General features: G+C 39.6%; 1 protein-coding gene across 1 annotated transcript in view; it reads right to left on the reverse strand.

Annotated features, from left to right (window-relative positions):
- DNAH9 (dynein axonemal heavy chain 9) overlaps window positions 1-20,840 on the reverse strand; it is a 739,144-nt gene that overhangs the window by 539,683 nt on the left and 178,621 nt on the right. Inside the window, exons 30-34 of the mRNA XM_053688948.1 lie at window positions 12,387-12,674; window positions 11,482-11,692; window positions 7,755-7,882; window positions 743-851; window positions 244-391 (exon numbers count right to left, since the gene is read on the reverse strand). Of these exons, the coding sequence (XP_053544923.1) occupies window positions 244-391; window positions 743-851; window positions 7,755-7,882; window positions 11,482-11,692; window positions 12,387-12,674 (884 nt within the window). The remainder of the gene's footprint in view (window positions 1-243; window positions 392-742; window positions 852-7,754; window positions 7,883-11,481; window positions 11,693-12,386; window positions 12,675-20,840) is intronic.

The following is a 20,840-nucleotide window of genomic DNA, read 5'->3' on the forward strand; positions in this document are numbered from 1 at the left end:
ATTTAGAGAGGTCTTGCGGACCTGATCTGCAAGACCTTTGATAAAAAGAGGCCAATAAGAGGGGCAGTGAGACAATTAGAGGGGCAGTGAGACAATAAGAGGGGCAATACGACAATAAGAGGGGCAATAAGAGGGACAGTGGTACAAACATTTTGTGTTCCTCTACCGGTAGCACTATAAGAGGAATTGCACCACTCTTATGTTTACTCCTCAAGGACAATGACACTGGTTTGGGTTTATCACCTTGTCCTGAGTGTGTCCAGGCACAGTGGCAGGTACTTGTCAAACAAAATGGTCAGGTTGGCTCTCTCTGACTGGACCTCCCTCTTGTCTATCCAGCTGGTGACTGGAGGATTCCAGCCCAGATCCGCAGGGTTAAGATACAGGATTCCTGCGAGGAGACAGACATAAGTCCTGTTAGGTGAAGTTCTGTAATTAGACGCTGGAGGAATCCTCATATGTAAAAAAAACAACATTTAACAGACATGGGTCCAACCACTTAAACATAACTATCTTGCAGTTCTGCATAATAACCAGAGCATCTCTGTGCATAAGGTTACATTTGTTTTCTGTACTTCGTTTCACGTCTTTTTGCTATATCTTGTTCCATCTTCTTTAGTTTGGTACGTTATAAGGTTACACATTATTTTCTAGACTGATATATCAGGTAGTATTTAGTAACCAGATTATGAACATGTTATTTGATTTCAGGAAAGTCTAATGACCAATCCAGGTACCTTACCTGCTCGAGATACAGTGGCCGGAGTTGCGGTGCGCAAGTGACTAATCTCAAACACCAGTCTCATGGTGGGGTTTAGTGGGATACGCTCATTGCTGGCCAAGGTAAGGACCTAAAATAATGAAGAAAAACCCATAAGAGTTCACTTAACAGAATAATCCTTTAGTCATAAAGAAGCAGCATTATTTGGTACAAAATAGCACTGCGAACCTGTTGGCGCTCTGCAACTATCTAATAATAGTAATAATAATAATAATAACCATGTGCCAGTTTGGTGCTAAAAGAGCCTATAAACAAATCAATGTAAATAGGATGATCTGTGTTTGCTTGAACTAACCAACTATAAGATGGACTGTTTTCTCATAAAGATAGGGTAATGGCCACATATCCATAGCTGTGTTTACCTAATGATCCAAGGAGCACCAACTTGGATGAATAAAAGAACTTACTTTTTCTTTAAAAACAAGGATAACAGTTTCACAAGAAATATTCCTTAATAGTCAAGTTGTATTCATAATGTGATAAAACATCATTTATGTAAGAACTTACCTAATAAATTAATTTCTTTCATAGTGGAAAGAGTCCATGAGCTAGTGACGTATGGGATATACAATCCTACCAGGAGGGGGCAAAGTTTCCCAAACCTCAAAATGCCTATAAATACACCTCCCACCACACTCATTCCTCAGTTTAAGGAATAGCCAAGTAGTGAGGTGTAAAAATGAGTTAAAAAAAACTTAAATCATAAGCAGTAGAATCAAACTGAGACAGCTGCCTGAAGAACTTTCCTACCAAAGACTGCAAATACATAAAAATGGTAAAATTTAGTAAATGTATGCAAGGAAAGCCAAGTTGCTGCTTTTGCAAATATGAGCTTCATTCTTAAAAGTCCAAGAAGAAACGACTGATCTAGTAGAATGAGCTGTAATTCTCTGAGGCGGAGACTGTCCCGCCTCCAAATAAGCTTTGTGAATCAAAAAGCTTTAACCAAGATGCCAAAATAATGGCAAAGGCTTTCTGACCTTTCCTAGAACCAGGAAGAAAAAAAAAGACTAGACGTCTTTCTGAAATCCAAAGAATGTAAAGATCTTTCCAGAGAATTCTTAGGATTAAGACACAAAGAAGGAACAACAATTCCCGTACTAATGTTGATAGAATTCACAACTTTAGGAAGGAATTTGACTTAAGTCTGCAAAACAGCTTCATCTTGATGGAAAATCAGATAAGGAGGCTCACAAGAGAGAGCTGATAACTCAGAAACTCTTCCAGCAGAAGAGATAGCCAAAAGGAACAACACTTTCCAAGAAAGCAGTTTAATATCCAAATAATGCATAGGCTCAAAAGGAGGAGCCTGCAAAATCCTTAAAACCAAATTAAGACTCCAAGGAGGGGAAATTAATTAAATAACAGGTTTGATACGAACCAAAGCCTGAACAAAACAGTGAATATCAGGAAGTTTAGAAAACTTTCTATGAAATAAAACAGAAAGAGCAGAGATTTGTCCATTTAAAGTACTTGCAGACAAAACCTTATCCAACCATCCTCAAGAAATTATAAAATTCTAGGAATTCTAAAAGAATGCCAAGAGAATTTATGAAAAGAACCATGAAATATAGGTTTTCCAAACCTGAAAACAAATGTTTCTTGAAACATATTTACAAGCCTGTAACATAGTGTTAACCCCTGAGTCAGAGACACCTCTATGACTAAGCACTAAGCGTTCAAATTCCATACCTTCAAATTTAACAATTTGAGATCCTGATGGAAAAATGGCCTATGAGACAGAAAGTCTGATCTTAGAGGAAGTGGCCAAGGTTGGCAACTGGATATTCGGACAAGAACCACATACTAAAACCTGTGAGGCCATGCTGGTGCTACCAGAAACAGATGAGACTGTTACATTATGATCTTGGAGATCACCCTTGAAAGAAGAACCAGAGGCAGAAAAATGTAAGCAGAAAACAAGAAACTGCTAACGTATCCACCATCTCCGCCTGAGGATCCCTGAACCTGGAAAGGTATCTGGGAAATGTATTGTTTGGATGAGAGGCCATCAGAACTATTTCTGGAAGGCCCCACATCTGTACAATCTGAAAAAACACATCTGAATGGAGAGACCACTCCCCTGAATGTAAAGTCTGGCAGCTGAGATAATCAGCCTCCCAATTGTCTACACCTGGGATATAAATCACAAAAATTAGACAGGAGTTGAATTCTGCCCAAAAATGTATTTGAGATACTTATTTTCATCGCTAAAGGACTGCGAATCCCTCCCTGATGATTGACATATGCCACAGTTATACTGTGATATTGATATTGTCTGTTTGAAAACTAATAAAACATTCTCTCTTAAATTGAGGCCAAGCCTGAAGAGTTCTGAAAATAGCACAGAGTTCTAAAATAATAATTGGTAACCTCACCTCTTGAGGTTTCCAAACCCTTTGTGCTGTCAGCAAACCCCAGACAGCTCCCCAACCTGTAAAAATTGAATCCATAAGAATACAGTCCTGGAAGGACAAACAAAGAAGGCCCCCTGATAATACGATGATGGTCTAACCACCAAGTCAGAGAGAGTTGAGTGTTGGGATTTAAGTATATCTGTACTGTGATACCTGAGAATAATCCCTGCACCATAGCTTCAGCATGCAAAGCTGCAAAGGTCTCATAGGAAAATTAGCAAAGGGGATCGCATCAAATGCTAAAGTCATGAAACCTAAAAACTTCCCTGCACATAGCCACTGAAGAGAATAATAGAGACTGAAGGTTTAGACAGGCTAAAACGAATTTCATTCAACTCTTGACTGTTAAAGACAGATTCATGGACACTGAATTTATCTGGAAACCTTAAAAGGTGACCCTTGCCTGAGGAATCACTAAACTCTTAGGTAAATTGATCCTCCAACCATGTCTTTGAAAAAACAACACTAGTTGATTTGTGTAAGATTCTGCGAAATGAAAGGATTGAGCTAGTACCAAGATATCATCCAAAATAAGGAAAACGCCACAATACCCTGCTCTCTGAATACAGATAGAAGGGCACCATGAACCTTTGAAAAGACTTTTGGAGCTGTCACTAGACCAAATGGAAAAAGCGACAAATTGGTAAAGCTTGCCTAAAAAAGAGAATCTCAGAAACCGAAAGTGGTCTGAATGAATTGGAATGTTAGGATAAGCGCCCCGTACAACTATTGTGAACATGTAATAACCTTGCTGAACAAAAGGCATAAAAGTCCTTATAGTCGCCATCTTGAAAGTTGGGACACTCACAAAATGATTTAAAGTTTTCAGATCCAAGATTGGTCTGAATATATCTTCCTTCTTTGGGACAAAGGATAGACTTGAATAGAAAGCCAAACCCTGTTCCTGCTAAGGAACTGGTACAAGCACCTCTGAAAAAAAAAATCCCAGTTCTGAAATATACTTCAGAAAAAAACCTGAACCTTCCCATAGAAGGTCTCATTCTAAAAATCTATCCAAAACTCTAAGAATAATATTCTATAGACCTTGGACTGAATCCATCCAAAAATAACAATCTGCCCCGCACAAGAAGAACTGGTTTGAGAACTGCACCTTCATGAAGTCTTAATAACTAGTATTTGCATAGCCCTTTTCCCTTAGTAGGACTCAAAAACACGCTTTTTCAGCACTTGCACTCGGAGTTAACCAAATTGGCAGCTGAATATTAATAGTTATTATTACTCAAATAAATTGTACATATTTTATTGACCCTGCCAGATATGAACCTGTGACCCTTGGATCTTAGAACAAGCTTTTGTAGTAAGGGCATTTAACAATTGATCTACATCACCGGCCAAAAAGTATGGCAGAAAAAAACTCTTTTACCTCAAGATATAGTGGAGATAATAGAAATCAAAACAAATTATTATCCTAAAAAGATAGAGATATTAAAATATATTTAGACCATGTCAAAATTCAAGATTAAAACCATAAAGCTCTTCTAAAAAGAAAAGCTAAAAACATAGACTTGAAATTAATCTTAAAGGACAACAAATATAGTATCATAAATAAAATGAATACATTTTGAAGTAAATGAACAATGTTATATACTTCAGAATCTGAAAACTGCTTATACTAACAGTCCAACAATAAAGTTGAAAGAGCAGCAATGTCAGCCATAGCTATAGCTGAACTAAGAATATACACAGTATGTAAATATGCTCTTTAAGGTAAAATTGAAACTTAAAAAGATTCTGAAAATAAGTACTAACTTCCATAGAAATAGTAGTACATTCCCAAAAAAGGAATCAGGTTTAAACCATTCTAGCAATCTAAAGAAATCTTTAAATAAATATAACATATTTAATAGGAGGACAAGACTAAAATTATCAAAACTTCCTTAATAAAGAACAAATATAAAAAAAGAAAAGGTTCAAAAATAAAAAAGAAGATTTGTCAAATACAGTCTCTGATGCAGGATCCTTTGAGCCAAAGAAACCCTCATCAGTAGAATAAACTTAAGTATGCTGTCGGTCAAAACAAAATTGATTAAATCTTATAACAATTTTAAAAAGATCTTATGTTTATTTGAAGACACAAAGGCAGTCATAGCCTTCTTATGATTGCAGTAATAACATGTGAAATCTGCAGAACTAATCAGGTACATTAAACTGAAAAATTAAAAACGGTAAATGTATTTGTGCATATAGAAACATTATCAGCATAAGATAAATAAATGACACATAATTGAGCTGAAGAGAATAAAATCAGCTTGACAATAAAAAACACAATTAGCTTGATGAAGAAATGTGTTCGGGCATCTTAGTTTCTACAGTAACAGAGTCAGGATCAGTCTGAGACAACTTGTAAAATGTAAAAGGAAAAATGTAACATTTAAACAAAATGGAAATATTCAATTTCCTCATATAGCAGTTTCAGGAATGGGAAAAAAATAAAGAGAACAAGAAGCATAAAAAGAAGCGGGGTAAAAAAAAATAAAAATCTTTAGTATGACCCACGACACAAAAGTGAAAAAAAAATTATTATTTTTTGGCCGCCAAACCAACACCAGGAAATGACGCAACTTGCATCATAAGCGCGACTTCGCACCAAAACAACTAGGAAATGACAAAACTTGTGCCACTATAGGCGCAACTTTGCGCCACAAATTTTTTCGCGCCAAGAATGACGCAATAAATAACAGCATTTTGCGTCCACACGAGCCTAGATTTGCCCACAAAAATGAAAGAAAAACAAATTGGAAAAAAAAGACTAAAATCTCAGGTAAGAAAAAAAGTTTATATAAACTTCCTAAAACATGATTCTCATACTGAAACTGCTAGACTGCAAAAATATACATAGACCTGACTCATGGCAAATATAAGTAAACACATATATTTTAAACTTTACAATATAACATAAAGCGCCAAACATAGATCAGAATGTCTTAAAAAATTATACATACTTACCAGAAGACACCCATCCATATATAGCAGACAGCCAAACCAGTACTGAAAAATATCAGCAGAGGTAATGGTATAAGAGTACATTGTCAATCTGAAAAGGGAGGTAGGAGATTACAGAGACCGATTACAGAGAGCCTTTGAAAAGATTTCTCATGAGTGAAACCATGAAATCAATAGGTGATACTCTCTTCACATCCCTCTGACAAACACTGTACTCTGAGTGGAATTTGGCTTCAAAATGCTTAGCAGCTCCTATCATAGAAGAAATCAAGCACAAACTTACTTCACCACCTCCACAGGAGGCAAAGTTTGTAAAACTGAGGAATGAGTGTGGTGGGAGGTTTATTTATAGGCATTTTGAGGTTTGGGAAACTTTGCCCCCTCCTGGTAGGAATGTATATCCCATACGTCACTAGCTCATGGACTCTTGCCACTTAAATGAAAGAAATATGAATTAAGCATTGGGTCATCTGTCTTGGGGCTTTTAACAATGATAACTAATAGAGTATTTTATTCTATCTTATGATCCAGCACTTCCCATCCTATATACGAATACGGTTTACCATAAATTAAGGGAACCACCATCAAAAATATTATTCCATTTGTTCAATATTACTGCTCACCTTTGCCCTCATTTGTACATATCCATAGGTATCTTACTCTAGGCCTGATGATCAAACGCATGCCCGCATGGAGAAAATTACAAAATCTTTGGCATTTTTTTAGACATTATAGTGGGAGTCTCTTTCACATACACAACCTGTATAGTGAGATAAACTTTTCTCAAAGTAAAATTTTAATTTATCCTTTTTTTTTTATTGACATCGCTCATATTGAGGAGACTTCTTAGAGCTTTAGACAATCAGGCCCGCTGTCTTATTATGTAAAGGAAGGAGAGAAACGACTGACCTCCATGCACAGACACGTCAAGCGGCTTTTATCACTTGTGTAGGGAACCCTTGTCCTGCTTTGATGTACGTGTATGGCTTGTGTAAATAACATTATTAATAGTCCTTAGGTCTAAACATCTAGTCTCCTTCTCCATTATACCCGAGAATGTAACAGCAAAGGGCCACTTTATGGAAATAAAGTGAAGAAATATGATGGAAAACCTCACATGTAAGTAACTGATGATTCAGCATTTATATCATCCCCATTACAGACTCTCAGGCTTAAGAATCATCCCCTCACAAAATCTTACAGACTATAAAAGGCATCACCTTTCTGACTGGTTTAGCTAAATGGAGCTGTAGAAGGAATCGGGTGGACTTTCCTGGGTCTGAGAGATTAGTGACTTTGGAAGACATCTGATAGGCCCCTGAGATTCTGAAGAGAATGGCTTAATATGTCTGTTTGATGTATAAATATCTTACCAGATGTCTGAAATTGTGCACTTATACTTGTTCTGCTATCTAAGGGTATCTCTTCTGAGCTGCTATGTATGCATATTATGTTAGACCCTTAGTCTTGCTTCTGGCCGACTGCTCCCCAGATCCCAGGAAACCAGTCATTAGTAGCAGAGGCTAATACATGAAACATACCTCTCTCATTAGTGTATTTTACTCCTATGAGCTTTACGGTCTTTTTATTACCTTATTATCGTCCATAACTGTGTTCAATGATTCAATCCACATTGGATCAATGTCACCATCAAGCACAATCCACTTGGGGCCATCATGTGTGATATTTGCCAGTTCACGCATAATAGTAGAAAACAGCCCTGGAATGTAAAAGTGTCTGAATAAAAGGGTCCAAATATACATGTTCAAGAAATGGCTTATATGGAAAAATATTTACAAATATAAAATAGGAGGAAATATAAGTAAGTGTTATCTTCAGCTATAGGAGGAGCTACTTCAATTGGCTATATGGAACTACACATGTAGTATGGGTTATAATGAGCTATAGGAGTTATATGAAGAGTTATATAGAGCAGTAGGAGGTATGTAGTATGGGTTATAATGAGCTATAGGAGTTATATGAAGGGTTAAATGGAGCAGTAGGAGGTTTGTAGTTTGGGTTATAATGAGATATAGGAGTTATAGGGACAGTTGTATGGAGCAGTATTATGTATATATTATGGGTTATAAGGAGCTATAGGAGTTATATGAAGGGTTATATGGAGCAGTAGGATGTATATAGTATGGGTTTATAATGAGCTATAGGAGTTATATGAAGGGTTATATAAAGCAGTAGAATGTATATAGTATGGGTTATAATGAGCTATTTGAGTTATATGAGGGGTTATATAGAGCAATAGGATGTATATAGTATGGGTTATAATGAGCTATAGGAGTTATATAAAGAGTAAAATAGAGCAGTAGGAGGCATGTAGTATGGGTTATACATGAGCTACAGGAGTTATATGAAGGGTTATATAGCGCAGTAGGATGTATATAGTATGGGTTATAATGAGCTATATGCGTTATATGAAGGATTATATAGTATGGATTATAATGAGTTATATGAGGGTTATATTGAGCACCTATAGGAATTATATGAAGGGTTATATTGAGCAGTAGGATATATATAGTGTGATGAGAGTGGGAGGTGTGACTTATAGCCGTTATTGTCTATGTCACAGTTACTAAGTTAGATGTGTTGTGCAAGCTGTATACATCTATGCTGTGCAATAAAATAGTGTTGTACCTTCCATGCTGTGTCCTGCATCTCATGACATATGGTATGGGTTATTATGATCTATAGGAGTTATATGAAGGGTTATATGGAGCAGTAGGGGGTATATAGTATGGGTTATAATGAGCTATAGGAGTTATATGAGGGTTATATTGAGCACCTATAGGAGTTATATTAAGGGTTATATAGAGCAGTAGGATGCATATAGTATGGGTTATAATGAGCTATAGGAATTATAGGGAGGGTTATATGGAGCAGTAGGATGTATATAGTATGGGTTATAATGAGCTATAGGAGTTATATGAAGGGTTATATGGAGCAGTAAGAGGTACATGCTACCAGTCTCCCACCCCCTCAAAAGCTTACAATCATCCAAAACCCACATAGCCATAAATGTAGCTCTTTTGCCCCTGTTACAGAGGATGAAGTTTAAGCCCTAATACTATCCTCTCACCTCACTACCTGTCCCCTCGACCCCATCCCCTCACAACTACTCCCCTCCCTCGCTTCTACCCTTACCCCTATACTCACACACATCTTCAACCTCTCCCTCAGCACTGGTATAGTTCCCACATCTCTTAAACATGCATTAGTCAGACCTATCCTCAAAAAAACTTCTCTCGATCCAACCTCTCCATCCAACTACCGCCCTATTTCCCTACTACCTCTTGCCTCAAAGCTTCTTGAAAAGCTAGTATATGCACATCTATCCCATGTCCTTACATTAAACTAGGGTAAGCTAGATACCCTCTATCCAGGAGCTATAAGGAACCGGGCTGAGCGCTGTTAGATATCTTGTACCTTACATTAAACTCCCTCCTTGACCCACTGCAATCTGGATTTTGCCCCCTTCACTCAACAGAGACAGCAATTGTTAAGGTTACCAATGACCTACTTACAGCAAAATCAAAAGGCCACTTCTCTCTACTTATCCTCCTGGATCTGTCTGCAGCCTTTGATACTGCCGACCACCCTCTTTTGCCCCATACCCTCCAATCCTTTGGGATCTGTGATACAGCTCTCTCTTGGTTCTCTTCCTATCTATCTAACCATACCTTTAGTGTAGCCTTCTCTGGGGCATCCTCTTCCCCATTACCTCTTTCTGTTGGGGTACTGCAAGGCTCTGCCCTCGGTCCCCTTCTCTTCTCAATCTACACATCCTCACTAGGTTCCTTAATAAAGTCCCATGGGTTTCATTATCATTTGTATGCCGACGATACCCAAATCTACCTTTCTGCACCAGAACTATTTCCTTCCTTGCTAACCCGTGTCACTAACTGTCTCTCTCATATCTCATCTTGGATGTCCTCACACTACTTCAAGCTAAATCTCTCCAAAACTGAGATCCTTATTTCCCCCCCTTCTTCCAAAATCTCCACCCCCCCATGTCTCTATAACTGTTGATAACTCCATCATTTCCCCAACCTCACATGCCCAATGTCTTGGGGTCACACTTGACTCAGATCTTTCTTTCCCTCCTCACATTTAGTCCTTGGCTAAAGCCTGCCGCTTCCACCTTAAAAAAACATCGCTAAAATTAGACATTTCCTTACCCAAGATTTTAATTCACTCTCTCATCCTACTCTCAACTACTGCAACTCTATCCTCTCTAGTCTGCCTAGTTGCCGTCTAGCTCCTTTACAATCCATAATGAATACCTCTGCTAGGCTCATCTTCCTTGCACATCGCTCTTCATCTGCCGCACCTCTCTGCCAGTCCCTTCACTGGCTTCCTCTTGCCTCCAGGATTAAACACAAAATTCTCACTCTGACACACAATTGCATTGCTCCCCCCTACATCTCAGACCTTGTCTCCAGATACTCTCCCTCCCGTCCCCTTTGCTCATGATGTCCTAATCTATTGCTCTCTTGTTACCTCCTCACAAGATTTCTCCAGACTGTCTCCCATCTTATGGAACTCTCTGCCTCGCTCCACAAGAATCTCCCCTAGTTTTAAAAGCTTCAAGTGCTTCCTGAAGACTCTACTATTCAGGGCCGCATTCTGAGGTATATAGTATGGGTTATAAGGAGCTATAGGAGTTATAGGTAGGGAGCAGTAGGCATGTATATAGTATGGGTTATAGGAAGCTATAAAGAGAGTTATATGGAGCATACAGAGGTATATAGTATGAGTTATAAGGAGCTATAGGAGTTATAGGTAGGGAGCAGTAGGCAGGTATATAGTATGGGTTATAAGGAGCTATAAAGAGAGTTATATGGAGCATACAGAGAGATATAGTATGGGTTATAAGGAGCTATAAAGAAAGTTATATGAAGCATTAGGAGTTATATAGTATGGGTTATAAGGAAGGAGGGAGGGTTAATATGAGCCAAAGGAATAAGTTATATGGAGGGCTATAAGGAGCAATTGAAGAAACTTTAAGGAGACGACAGGATGGGACATAGGTAATGTTATATAGAGCTACAGAAGGACTTATAGGGTGAGGTTTCATCAAGCAATAGGATGGTAGGACTTGTATGACATAACAGGAGGAGATATGGAGAGGGTTAAACTGAGCTATAGGGTAGGGGAAATGGTTATATAGAGCATTGGGACGCATTATATGGATGGGACATAATTAGCAGCAGAAGGTCACAGAGGGACAAAATATGTGGAAATAAACGTTCTTCCTTGGATAATTCTCACAGGTAAACATGGGTTCAAGGAGACAGAGACATTTACCATCTTTCCATTCTCTTGTTGATGGGTTGATAATACCAAACAGTTCATCATTGGTGACTGCTTTAGGATTCAGATCAGTCCACACCGGGCGCCTCTTCATGATCTGATAGGTCTTGTTCAGAGACTTTAGAACTTGAGACTTGCCTGTGCCAGCATTGCCCACAATAAATACAGAATGACGAACCGCAAGGAGCTCTTCCAGCTGAACAATCTGCACACGAGACACAGAAGTATTAATCTATGTCAGAAATATATCCTGGTAAGCAAGAAACTCTCTTCCAGAGGACCTTAATCCAGGCATTGATGTACTTACTTATAACTGACATGATTGGGAAGAAATCATTCTTATCTGTAAACCAACCATTGTTCCTTTACAGTGCATTTATCTATACCCACAAGTTACTTGCCATTTGTGGCTCCTCAAATCCTGCCATGTGCTTTTAATGTCCAACAAATTAAATCTCCTGAACCTACATTTATAAGCCGTTAGTATACATGTAACCCCTAGTGCTGCTTTTTCCTTTCAATAGTCTTCATATTTATCTCTTTCCCTAAATGTGCACAGAATGTCTGGAGTGGTGCATTCATCTTGTAGATCACTCTGCCTCTTTTGCAAGGTCCTACCTGAGTTTACAAAGCCCAAAATCCTTTTGCAAAACAAAAAAAATACCAGCAATTAATTTGATAATTTACTGTGTAGTATACACCTACAGTCCGCAGAGCACAACCTGAATTATTTTTTTCTGCACCCCCCCCCCCAGTCACATTCATAGTTTTTTAGCTCACAATGCAATACCACTGACTGCCAAAACAAAAAAGTATTAAATGTGCGGAGCTATGGAAAATGCTTGAACATTAGCTACAAACAACCAATATTAATTGCTGCACACGCATTAATGTCTTACCTTCAGAACAAAGTTGTCCTCTGCCTGCAGTTTAAGGTCCAGAACTGCCTGTTTCACAAACCCCTCAAACTCTAGGTCTCTTTTTCTGGGGACGTCCAGAGCTGGGAAGAGGTCCCCAATCAGACCCATGAAGACAGGCATATCATCAGTGACTATCTTAGGAATGTTGAAATCACGAAGGGCTCTCATAAGCACCTGGTCCTCTGGACGGCCTGGGTCTCCTCTCTTCAAAGAGCCAGCGACAACCAGTACAGATTTAATAGCTCTCAAGCCCCAGTCATAATGGTCCTGTAATAAGTAATATAACTAGGTAAGGAACAAATAAACCGGGTAACCATATTCAGCCAAATTAGTTCATACCAGAGATCTGTTCTGAAAGCTTAGTGCAGGTATGTTTTACCAATACAGTAAGAAAAGAGAGCTAGTCTTTGTAGCCAAGATATATCTGCAGGGGATAAATATAGCCCTCTAGTCATTAATGCTAATATGTAAGGGACACATTCACCCTTTAAACTGGTTTATTAAAAATCATTTCACTTGCTTTGTGACTGTACACAGTAAAAAATTATCCTTGTTTGCTAAACTCTGCAAGACTTATGGTGTTATACCAAGATCCAAAAAGAGAAAATATGTATATAAATTATTTTTTTTATTTTTTTTATAAAGCGCCAACAGGTTCCGCAGCACTGTCCATGGGTACAAAGATAAAAGTACAGTACAATACAATATAAAAGACACCAGACAAAGATTAACAAACAAATACAGGGGGAATTGAGGGCCCTGTTCCCGTGTAAATTTACAATCTAGATGGTAGGAGGGTGAGAAATAAGAGGTGGGGACTGCAAAGGTGAGGATGATGTTAGTGGGGAGATAGATGAGGGCAGCTATTAAGCAAGTAGAATTAATTTGTTACGGATTTGGAGATAGGCTTCCCTGAACAGAAAGGTCTTTAGGGAACATTTAAAGGAGGAAAGGTTAGGGCAAAGTCTGACAACTCGAGGAAGTCCGTTCCAGATGGTTGGTGCTGCACAAGGGAAGTCCTGTAGTCTAGCATGGGAGGAGGTAATGGTAGAAGATGCAAGGAGCAGGTTATTGTTGGATCTTAGGGAACGGGCTGGAGTATAATTGTTGATGAGTGAGGACAGGTAGGGTGGGCAGCATTGGTGAGGGCTTTGTAGGTCAGGGTGAGAATTTTGAATTTAATTCTGCTGTGAATGGGGAACCATTGAAGGGACTCACAAAGAGGTTCAGCAGATACAGAGCATCAAGAGAGGTGGATTAGCCTAGCAGAGGCATTTAGGATGGATTGAAGAGGGGAGAGATAAAGGCCAGTTAGTAGGTTATTACAGTAGTCAAGTCGGGAAATTACCATGGAGTGGATTAGCTGTTTAATAGTTTTAGCATTTAGAAACGGATGAATTTTGGAGATATTACGCAGGTGGTCGCGACAGGATGAAGAGAGCAATTGGATGTGGGGTATGAAGGACAGATTGGAGTCAAGTGTAACTTCTAAGCAGTGGACTTGGGGTGATTGTGAGATAGTGGTGTCTCTAACAGTGATTGAAAAGTTAGAAACCGGGGAAGAATTAGAGCGGGGGATTATAAGTAGCTCTTGGACATGTTGATTTTTAGGTGGTGAGAGGCCATCCAAGAAGAAATGCCAGATAAGGAGACACCAATGTGAAAAAGGACAGAAGGAGAGAGTGCAGGGGTGGATAGGTAGATCTGAGTATCATCAGCAAAGAGGTGATAGTTGAAGCCATAGCTACTGATAAATGTGTGTATTCCTTATTTATAAAGTCTTTAAATCATTTATATAAACTCATATTCCTTCATGAATCTTCCTCAATACTACAACAAATAAAAAGATGTATACACATGGAAGTATGGCACTTTTTAAATACAATTTCAGAGATTCAACTAATGATTTACATTTCACTAAGCATTATATTGTAATGTAGACATCTCTGCACCTCAGCAAGAACCTGCACAAGGATATAAACAGATCTAAAATAAACAATAAAAGAATGTCCACATAATTCCTCAACATGACCTCAAAGAAACTTCCCATAGTGTAAAGGTTTCTCAAACTAAAATGTGTATTTGTAATACTTTCAGAGACCTCTCCCTTTCAGATCGTCTCACCAGAGATTTAAGTGATATTAGAGGAAGGCAACAGATTCACGTTTAACTATTAAATCTCCGTACCATCTCTGTGTAGTTGCTGAATGCCTCGGCTTTTTGTCTTCCTGTCCCATGAGATGATTGTCCCGGGAGCCTGTTTTGGTTTGTTTGCATATTGTGACTTTTGCAAGTTATAATTAGAGCAGAAGAATACAAATCATTTGGTGAAGTGAAATCGGTAAAGCTCTTGCAGTTTACAGGTTAGACTAGATGGTATAATATTGTGCAACTTACTGTCTGGGGAAAAGCAGAGGGCGGAGCTATGTTCTTGTGATACTCCTGTATCCAGGCCCGGACTGGCCATAGGGCATACAGGGCAAATGCCCAGTGGGCCGGGCTCTTATATTGGCCTTGTTGCTATATAGAGGCCCCACCCTCTCTTAGGCCTAGATTTGGAGTTTGGCGGTAGCCGTGAAAACCAGAGTTAGAGGCTCCTAACGCTGGTTTTAGGCTACCTCCGGTATTTGGAGTCAGTCAAAAAAGGGTCTAACGCTCACTTTTCAGCCGCGACTTTTCCATACCGCAGATCCCCTTACGTCAATTGCGTATCCTATCTTTTCAATGGGATCTTTCTAACTCCGGTATTTAGAGTCGTGTCTGAAGTGAGCGTTAGAATTCTAACGACAAAACTCCAGCCGCAGAAAAAAGTCAGTAGTTAAGAGCTTTCTGGGCTAATGCCGGTTCATAAAGCTCTTAACTACTGTACTCTAAAGTACACTAACACCCATAAACTACCTATGTACCCCTAAACCGAGGTCCCCCCACATTGCCGCCACTTTTTTAACCCCTAATCTGCCGACCGCCACCTACATTATCCTTATGTACCCCTAATCTGCTGCCCCTAACACCGCCGACCCCTATATTATATTTATTAACCCCTAACCTGCCCCCCACAACGTTGCCGCCACCTACCTACAATAATTAACCCCTAATCTGCCGACCGCAAAGAGCCGCCACCTACATTATAGCTATGTACCCCTAATCTGCTGCCCCTAACACCGCCGACCCCTATATTATATTTATTAACCCCTAATCTGCCCCCCTCAATGTCACCTCCACCTGTCTACACTTATTAACCCCTAATCTGCCGAGCGGACCGCACTGCTACTATAATAAAGTTATTAACCCCTAATCCGCCTCACTAACCCTATAATAAATAGTATTAACCCCTAATCTGCCCTCCCTAACATGGCCGACACCTAACTTCAATTATTAACCCCTAATCTGCCGACTGGAGCTCACCGCTATTCTAATAAATGTATTAACCCCTAAAGCTAAGTCTAACCCTAACACTAACACCCCCCTAAGTTAAATATATTTTTTATCTAACGAAATTAATTAACTCTTATTAAATAAATTATTCCTATTTAAAGATAAATACTTACCTGTAAAATAAACCCTAATATAGCTACAATATAAATTATAATTATATTATAGCTATTTTAGGATTAATATTTATTTTACAGGTAACTTTGTAATTATTTTAACCAGGTACAATAGCTATTAAATAGTTAAGAACTATTTAATAGCTAAAATAGTTAAAATAACTACAAATATACCTGTAAAATAAATCCTAACCTAAGTTACAATTAAACCTAACACTACACTATCAATAAATTAATTAAATAAAATACCTATAATTATCTACAATTAAACCTAACACTACACTATCAATAAATTAATTAAATAAAATACCTATAATTATCTACAATTAAACCTAACACTACACTATCAATAAATAAATTAAATACAATTCCTACAAATAAATACAATGAAATAAACTAACTAAAGTACAAAAAATAAAAAAGAACTAAGTTACAAAAAATAAAAAAATATTTACAAACATTAGAAATATATTACAACAATTTTAAACTAATTACACCTACTCTAAGCCCCCTAATAAAATAACAAAGCCCCCCAAAATAAAAAAATGTCCTACCCTATTCTAAATTACTAAAGTTCAAAGCTCTTTTACCTTACCAGCCCTGAACAGGGCCCTTTGCAGGGCATGCCCCAAGAAGTTCAGCTCTTTTGCCTGTAAAAAAAAAAACATACAATACCCCCCCCCCCAACATTACAACCCACCATCCACATACCCCTAATCTAACCCAAACCCCCCTTAAATAAACCTAACACTAAGCCCCTGAAGATCTCCCTACCTTGAGTCGTCTTCACCCAGCCGAGCCAAATTCTTCATCCAAGCGGAGCAAGAAGAGGTCCTCCATCCGGTAGAAGTCTTCATCCAAGCGGGGCAGAAGAGGTCTTCCATCCGATTGAAGTCTTCATCCAAGAGGAATCTTCTATCGTCCTCCATCCGGAGTGGAGCGGCAGCATCCTGAAGACCTCCGACGCGGAACATCCATCCTGGCCGACGACTGAACGACGAATGACGGTTCCTTTAAATGACGTCATCCAAGATGGCGTCCCTCGAATTCCGATTGGCTGATAGGATTCTATCAGCCAATCGGAATTAAGGTAGGAAAAATCTGATTGGCTGATTGAATCAGCCAATCAGATTGAGCTCGCATTCTATTGGCTGATCGGAACAGCCAATAGAATGCGAGCTCAATCTGATTGGCTGATTGGATCAGCCAATCGGATTGAACTTGATTCTGATTGGCTGATTCCATCAGCCAATCAGAATATTCCTACCTTAATTCCGATTGGCTGATAGGATTCTATCAGCCAATCGGAATTCGAGGGACGCCATCTTGGATGACGTCATTTAAAGGAACCGTCATTCGTCATTCAGTCGTCGGCCAGGATGGATGTTCCGCGTCGGAGGTCTTCAGGATGCTGCCGCTCCACTCCGGATGGATGACGATAGAAGATGCCTCTTGGATGAAGACTTCAATCGGATGGAAGACCTCTTCTGCCCCGCTTGGATGAAGAATTTGGCTCGGCTGGGTGAAGACGACTCAAGGTAGGGAGATCTTCAGGGGCTTAGTGTTAGGTTTATTTAAGGGGGGTTTGGGTTAGATTAGGGGTATGTGGGTGGTAGGTTGTAATGTTGGGGGGGGTATTGTATGTTTTTTTTTACAGGCAAAAGAGCTGAACTTCTTGGGGCATGCCCCGCAAAGGGCCCTGTTCAGGGCTGGTAAGGTAAAAGAGCTTTGAACTTTAGTAATTTAGAATAGGGTAGGGCATTTTTTTATTTTGGGGGGCTTTGTTTTTTTATTAGGGGGCTTAGAGTAGGTGTAATTAGTTTAAAATTGTTGTAATATATTTCTAATGTTTGTAAATATTTTTTTATTTTTTGTAACTTAGTTCTTTTTTATTTTTTGTACTTTAGTTAGTTTATTTCATTGTATTTATTTGTAGGAATTGTATTTAATTTATTTATTGATAGTGTAGTGTTAGGTTTAATTGTAGATAATTATAGGTATTTTATTTAATTAATTTATTGATAGTGTAGTGTTAGGTTTAATTGTAACTTAGGTTAGGATTTATTTTACAGGTATATTTGTAATTATTTTAACTATTTAATAGCTATTGTACCTGGTTAAAATAATTACAAAGTTACCTGTAAAATAAATATTAATCCTAAAATAGCTATAATATAATTATAATTTATATTGTAGCTATATTAGGGTTTATTTTACAGGTAAGTATTTATCTTTAAATAGGAATAATTTATTTAATAAGAGTTAATTAATTTCGTTAGATAAAAATTATATTTAACTTAGGAGGGTGTTAGTGTTAGGTTAGACTTAGCTTTAGGGGTTAATACATTTATTAGAATAGCGGTGAGCTCCAGTCGGCAGATTAGGGGTTAATAATTGAAGTTAGGTGTCGGCGATGTTAGGGAGAGCAGATTAGGGGTTAATACTATTTATTATAGGGTTAGTGAGGCGGATTAGGGGTTAATAACTTTATTATAGTAGCGGTGCGGTCCGCTTGGCAGATTAGGGGTTAATAAGTGTAGGCAGGTGGAGGCGACGTTGAGGGGGGGCAGATTAGGGGTTAATAAATATAATATAGGGGTCGGCGGTGTTAGGGGCAGCAGATTAGGGGTACATAGCTATAATGTAGGTGGCGGCTCTTTGCGGTCGGCAGATTAGGGGTTAATTATTGTAGGTAGGTGGCGGCGACGTTGTGGGGGGCAGGTTAGGGGTTAATAAATATAATATGGGGTCGGCGGTGTTAGGGGCAGCAGATTAGGGGTACATAGGGATAATGTAAGTAGCGGCGGTTTACGGAGCGGCAGATTAGGGGTTAAAAATAATATACAGGGGTCAGCGATAGCGGGGGGCGGCAGAATAGGGGTTAATAAGTGTAAGGTTAGGGGTGTTTAGACTCGGGGTACATGTTAGGGTGTTAGGTGCAGACTTAGGAGGTGTTTCCCCATAGCAAACAATGGGGCTGCGTTAGGAGCTGAACGCGGCTTTTTTGCAGGTGTTAGGTTTTTTTTCAGCTCAAACAGCCCCATTGTTTCCTATGGGGGAATCGTGCACGAGCACGTTTTTGAGGCTGGCCGCGTCCGTAAGCAACTCTGGTATCGAGAGTTGCAGTTGCGTTAAATATGCTCTACGCTCCTTTTTTGGAGCCTAACGCTGACATTATATGGACTCTCAATACCAGAGTTATTTTAAAGGTGCGGCCAGAAAAAAGCCAGCGTTAGCTACGCGGGTCCTTACCGACAAAACTCTAAATCTAGCCGTTAATGAGGTAACAATAGGAAAACTTATTTTGTAAAGCAGAATGTACATTTCCCGTCTGGCTGTTAAGCAGAGGTGCGGTCTGTTATGGCTACCGAGCTGACAGAGGTCTAACTGATGTATTCTGCTCCGCCCTGCCTGTATCCTACCAGATGCATCTGCTGAAAAGTGTTCCAGGATCGCTTTATGATAACGGCAATAGTATTCTCTGCCAAAGCCCCTCTCTGTGGTACCAACGTATAATAAATCAACGCTATGTGTTCACTCATTTTATTATTGCACTATATATTTAACAACTGCACATCTAGTGAGCCAATGACAAGAGGAATGTGCGTGATGCCCCCAATCCCCATTTAGCTGTCAGTAGTGCATTGCTGCTACTGAGCATATGTAGATATGCTTTTAAACAAAGGATAAGAAGAGGACAGTGCAAATTTCATATTAGAATTAAAGACTCTTAAAAGTGCTGCTCTGTCTGAATCATGGGAATTTATTTTTGACGTTCATGTCCCTTTAAAGAGACATAAATGTTCCATGTGAACTGTACAGTGATGCTTTAGAAATGCACTTGTAAATGCTGCCAGGTCTCAGAAAGTTGTGTGTCACAAGCTCGGGATTTATAGATAAAGAGTAGGCAGTGCACACTGACCCTGTAACACAACACCAGCTACACTTGTAGTGCACTCTGACAGCACCAGCAACACCTGTAGTGCACACTGACAGCACCAGCAACACTTGTAGTGCACACTGACAGCACCAGCAACACTTGTAGTGCACACTGACAGCACCAGCAACACTTGTAGTGCACACTGACAGCACCAGCAACACTTGTAGTGCACACTGACAGCACCAGCAACACCTGTAGTGCGCACCGACAGCACCAGCTACACTTGTAGTGCACACTGACAGCACCAGCAACACCTGTAGTGCGCACTGACAGCACCAGCAACACTTGTAGTGCACACTGACAGCACCAGCAACACCTGTAGTGCGCACTGACAGCACCAGCAACACCTGTAGTGCGCACTGACAGCACCAGCAACACTTGTAGTGTGCACTGACAGCACCAGCAACACTTGTAGTGCGCACTGACAGCACCAGCAACACTTGTAGTGTGCACTGACAGCACCAGTGACACTTGTAGTGCGCACTGACAGCACCAGCAACACTTGTAGTGTGCACTGACAGCACCAGTGACACTTGTAGTGCGCACTGACAGCACTAGTGACACTTGTAGTGCGCACTGACAGCACCAGTGACACTTGTAGTGCTCACTGACAGCACCAGCAGCACTTGTAGTGCGCACTGACAGCACCAGCAGCACTTGTAGTGTGCACTGACAGCACCAATGACACTTGTAGTGCGCACTGACAGCACCAGCAACACTTGTAGTGTGCACTGACAGCACCAGGGACACTTGTAGTGCGCACTGCCAGCACCAGCTACACCTGTAGTGCGCACGGGCAGCACCAGCGACACTTGTAGTGCACACTGACAGCACCATCAACACTATTAGTGCACACTGACAGCACCATCAACACTATTAGTGCACACTGACAGCACCAGCGAAACTTGTAGTGCACACTGACAGCACCAGCGAAACTTGTAGTGC

The sequence above is a fragment of the Bombina bombina genome, chromosome 1 (assembly GCF_027579735.1).
Source record: "Bombina bombina isolate aBomBom1 chromosome 1, aBomBom1.pri, whole genome shotgun sequence".
Lineage (NCBI taxonomy): Eukaryota > Metazoa > Chordata > Amphibia > Anura > Bombinatoridae > Bombina > Bombina bombina.